The sequence below is a fragment of the Nanorana parkeri genome, unplaced genomic scaffold (assembly GCF_000935625.1).
Source record: "Nanorana parkeri isolate BGI_ZX_2015 unplaced genomic scaffold, ASM93562v1 scaffold692, whole genome shotgun sequence".
In the NCBI taxonomy this organism is placed as follows: domain Eukaryota; kingdom Metazoa; phylum Chordata; class Amphibia; order Anura; family Dicroglossidae; genus Nanorana; species Nanorana parkeri.
The window spans coordinates 541,199-545,163 of NW_017306960.1; the positions used below are offsets into that span (position 1 = coordinate 541,199).

Consider the following 3,965-nt stretch of genomic DNA (forward strand, 5'->3'; position numbering starts at 1 on the left):
ACTGTAAATACATGTTATACACAATAGGTCCAACTGGGCAATATAAGAGTAAGTTTAGAGTTAGGGATGCACCGATACTAGTATCGATATCGGTGCCGACACAGAGTATGTGGGCGAGTTCTCGTACTCGCCCAAATGCTCCGATGCCTAGCCCGATACTTCCTCGTCATTACACGCTGCCCGGTTTCCTGATTGGCCGGGAAGCGGCTCCATGCTCTCTCGTCACTTGTGATGAGAGAGCATGGAGCCGACTTCCCGGCCAATCAGGAAGCCGGGCGCCGTGTAATGACGCAGCCCCCAGCATTCTGATTGGCCAGGAAGCCAGCTTCATGCTCCCTCATCATCTCATGACGAGGGAGCATGGAGCCGGCTTCCCAGCCAATCAGGTAATTGGTATCGGTTAGTACCGAGTTACCGTAACTCGGTAATTGGTATCGGCTAATACCAAAAAAAAAAAAGTATCGGTACTCGTGGTCCGTACCAAAATACCGTTATCGGTTCTTCCCTATTTAGAGTCTTCACTACACAAATATGAATTTCTTTCATGGAACTTTTTTTCACTAATAAAAAAAAAAAAAGACTTGCACTTGGCTTCAGTGGACAATTTTTAAAGGCTAAGAGCACCTTCATTTTTAATCACCTCAATACCTGCATGTTTCGTTACTTCCGTATAATTGCAGCAAAAAGTGAAATCACCCTAAGGTGTAATTTGGGAGTGTTTGTACTATGCTGCTTTTTTTATTCAATATGTTTTAGAACAGAAAGGGGTTTTTTTTTTTTTCCAAAATGTTTGGTCTTTCCTTTATAAAGTAAAAAAAAACAAGGTAGTTACTAAATGCCACCAAAAATTATTCTGTCCCCCCAAAAAAAGGGAAGTCATACAATTCATTTGGGTACACTACTGCATGAGTGCCAGTCAAACGATCACAACACTGAAACCTGAGAAATGGCCTGGACAAGAAGTGGGTGTGACGTGACAGTCCTGAAGATAATGACTCAACAATTACAATGCTCTTGAATATGTGTGTGTGTATTACCTGTGTATGTCAAGTAGATCACCGTTAAGAACACAATTCCAGCAGCTAGAGACACTCCCAGGAAGAAGAGTGTCTGGAACTCTTGCTTTGTCAGCTTGTCTCTTAGGTACTGGAGGAAAGCATATGCCTGCAGCAGAGCAAATACTCCTAAAAGAGGGCAGGAAAAAAAAAAAAAGAATCGTTATGGACTAGCAAAGCATTCCTTATCCAAAGTGTGCCAAATTCTTAGTATTGTTTGGCAACATTTGCAGAGGCAGTTTAAATAATGATTTTAGTAAGGCTGTGGAAAGTGCACCAGACGTTGGATGGTGCTTCTAGGAAGATGAATAGGAACAGACAACGTATAGTGGGAGTCTCTCAAATGCGACTGCAAAAGTGGAAATACACTTCAAGCCTTTCTCGCTAAAGGTTTTTCGGTTTACCTTGCCAAGATCTTGAGAAATGTTTGTTTTAATACATTGTGATATTATATGCCCGTGAAAGGATCCACTATCTGTGGCCACTGAGGAGAGGGATCTGCAAACACTGTACATTACATCCTATTCACATAGGGCACCCTACAGAGCAACATGTGCCAAGAGCCCTTACACACATATTGTCCGGGAGGGCACATGGCAGTTTGGGAAGGGGGGGTGTAGTGAGCAAAGAATGCCCATCATTTTTCTCAAGTAGCTGCTTAAGAGAATTTATGGGCTAGGCAGAAAGAGAGACAGGTGGTTGTGTGGGTGGTGACAGGGGAGCAGAGAACTCTTGCCATCATTCTCGGTAGTATCACTGTACCACTATCAGCGGTTGGTCAGTGGGCATTACTAGGCATAATTAAATGCAAATAGATCCCCATTCAGTGCCGCAGAAGGGAGTAAAAATTACACTGGAAATGACAGGAGGCGGCTATGCGACACTATTGCACAGCTGGAAGTAAGCAATTCCTATGAAGCCCTACAAATTATTTGGATAACAATTGCTTACATGCTGATGATCTGTGAGGAGAATGAAAACCAGGAAAGCATTAAGGAGGTATTTCACTATGTTATTTTAGGGTTTTTTGTTTAGGGAGTTGGAGTTCTGTGTTAAGTAGCAGTATAAAAGGAGAGGAAACACAACAAAAACAAAAAAACACAAATCTCACCTGCTGCTGCCATGTGCTCACTAGTCCGAATGGGCTGGAATCCAACAAATGGAATTTGCATGGATAAAATTAAACCCACAATGTAGAAAGTGCTGTATGCTATAGTGAAAAATAAGAACAGAAATATGCAAATTAAACAGGTGCAGTTTGATTGAAAGTCAAACATCAGCACACTGAACATTCATTTCAGAAAATATGTGCTCGACTTGAGTGCGACTTGTATCAACCATTTCCATAAGGGCGAGTATCTTTAAAATTCCTCATGTGAGACCTAATGTTCATTCCTCACATGAGACAAGTGTTAAGTTTGTCAAAGAGACAGATTCTCAAATTCAGCTACCTGGCATGTGACCATGGGAATATCACACAAACTAATCATTATCAGGGTTATTCACAAAAGGGTGAAGAGTTTGGAGAAGTGAACAATCTAGGACAACATAGATGAACTGGAAAGTGAGCTGAATTGGAGAATTTTTTCAAATCAGCTATGTTGTCCTAGATTGTTCACTTCTCATGCATTCTCCAAACTCTTCACCCTTTTGTGAATAGCCCTTTATATATTGCTGGCTGAGCTTTTAGATCATCACACAGTTACAATAAGGTTCTTGAGTTAGACACTGCCAAATTCTATAAAAACCTAATGTAAGGGGCATTTACCTATATGTCTACATTGGGAATCAGCATGCACCCAGAAGTCATTTCTGGCTAAATGTTCTAAGAAACATTGTCTGAAGTCTCATTACTTGTTCTTTGCAATTCATTGACATCAGCTGACCTGAACTACTAGATGTGCTTTCCATATCCTGTGTGCCCCGCAGTGCTTAATGGTTCCTAGCACTGGCCACTATTCCACTACTGTGTCCTGCAGTGACATGAAAGTTGTTAGAGTGCTGTGAGGGACATAGGACATTGACAATCCTGGAAGTGTCGAAGGACGCTTCCTCTTCACTGGAGCAGTGTTCGCTTACATGGGTAGAGGTATTTGTACTTTGTTTAGAGGCAGGGATTTTTAAGTGAATTTTAGTTTAGCGACAGGGTTGCTTTACGAAAATCAACAAATATGTCTGGCTATTTGCAAAGATAGAGGTGGTAGGTATAGAGAAAGCAGCTGACTCTGGTACAATGTTGCCAATTGTTGGCTAAATGCTGCAGACGAATCATATAAAGTATTCAGATGAGGAAAGTCAAAAGGAAAAATTCCTTATATTCATATCTGTTCCAGGTCAGTGACTCAAAACTAAAGCAAGATGGTTTGCATGACAGCCAGGCAACTAGCTTTTTCAGAAGGAGCAGTTCGCAAACACAGCCTCAATGTTTCTCGATTTGAGATGAGAACAAAACATTTAGTGCTGCAGTTCTGAAGCCGACCTTTACACAAGTCACTTCAGCATTTAGCTCTGATTGCTAATCTTACATTCATTTAAACATATTTTTACATTTAAATTACTGTTTTTCTACTTCCTGGTCCTCTTGGGCATTAGTTACATAGTATTTGAGGTTCAATAAAGACATTAGTCTATCAAGTCCAACCTATTAGGATCTCATTCTAGGAGTACCTGTACCCCTGTATATTACGGTCCCTTAAGAAATCGTCCAAAAGTTTCTTGAACAATTCCACATTATTTGCTGAAATCACCACCTGTGGCAGTGAGTTCCAGACCCTAACTGATCTTACTGTGAAAAACCCCCTTCGCCCCTTGTGCTGGAATTTTTTTTCCCACCAATTTTAGGTGGTGGCCTCTAGTTTTTGTAATGGAGTTAATTTTAAACAGTTTATCGCTAATGTTGCTGCCACCATT

At 41.0% G+C, this 3,965-nt stretch overlaps 1 protein-coding gene across 1 annotated transcript in view; it reads right to left on the reverse strand.

Annotated features, from left to right (window-relative positions):
* The window catches only part of STT3B (STT3B, catalytic subunit of the oligosaccharyltransferase complex), a 136,070-nt gene that overhangs the window by 25,221 nt on the left and 106,884 nt on the right, over nucleotides 1-3,965 (reverse strand). Inside the window, exons 6-7 of the mRNA XM_018563761.1 lie at nucleotides 2,167-2,265; nucleotides 1,038-1,184 (exon numbers count right to left, since the gene is read on the reverse strand). Of these exons, the coding sequence (XP_018419263.1) occupies nucleotides 1,038-1,184; nucleotides 2,167-2,265 (246 nt within the window). The remainder of the gene's footprint in view (nucleotides 1-1,037; nucleotides 1,185-2,166; nucleotides 2,266-3,965) is intronic.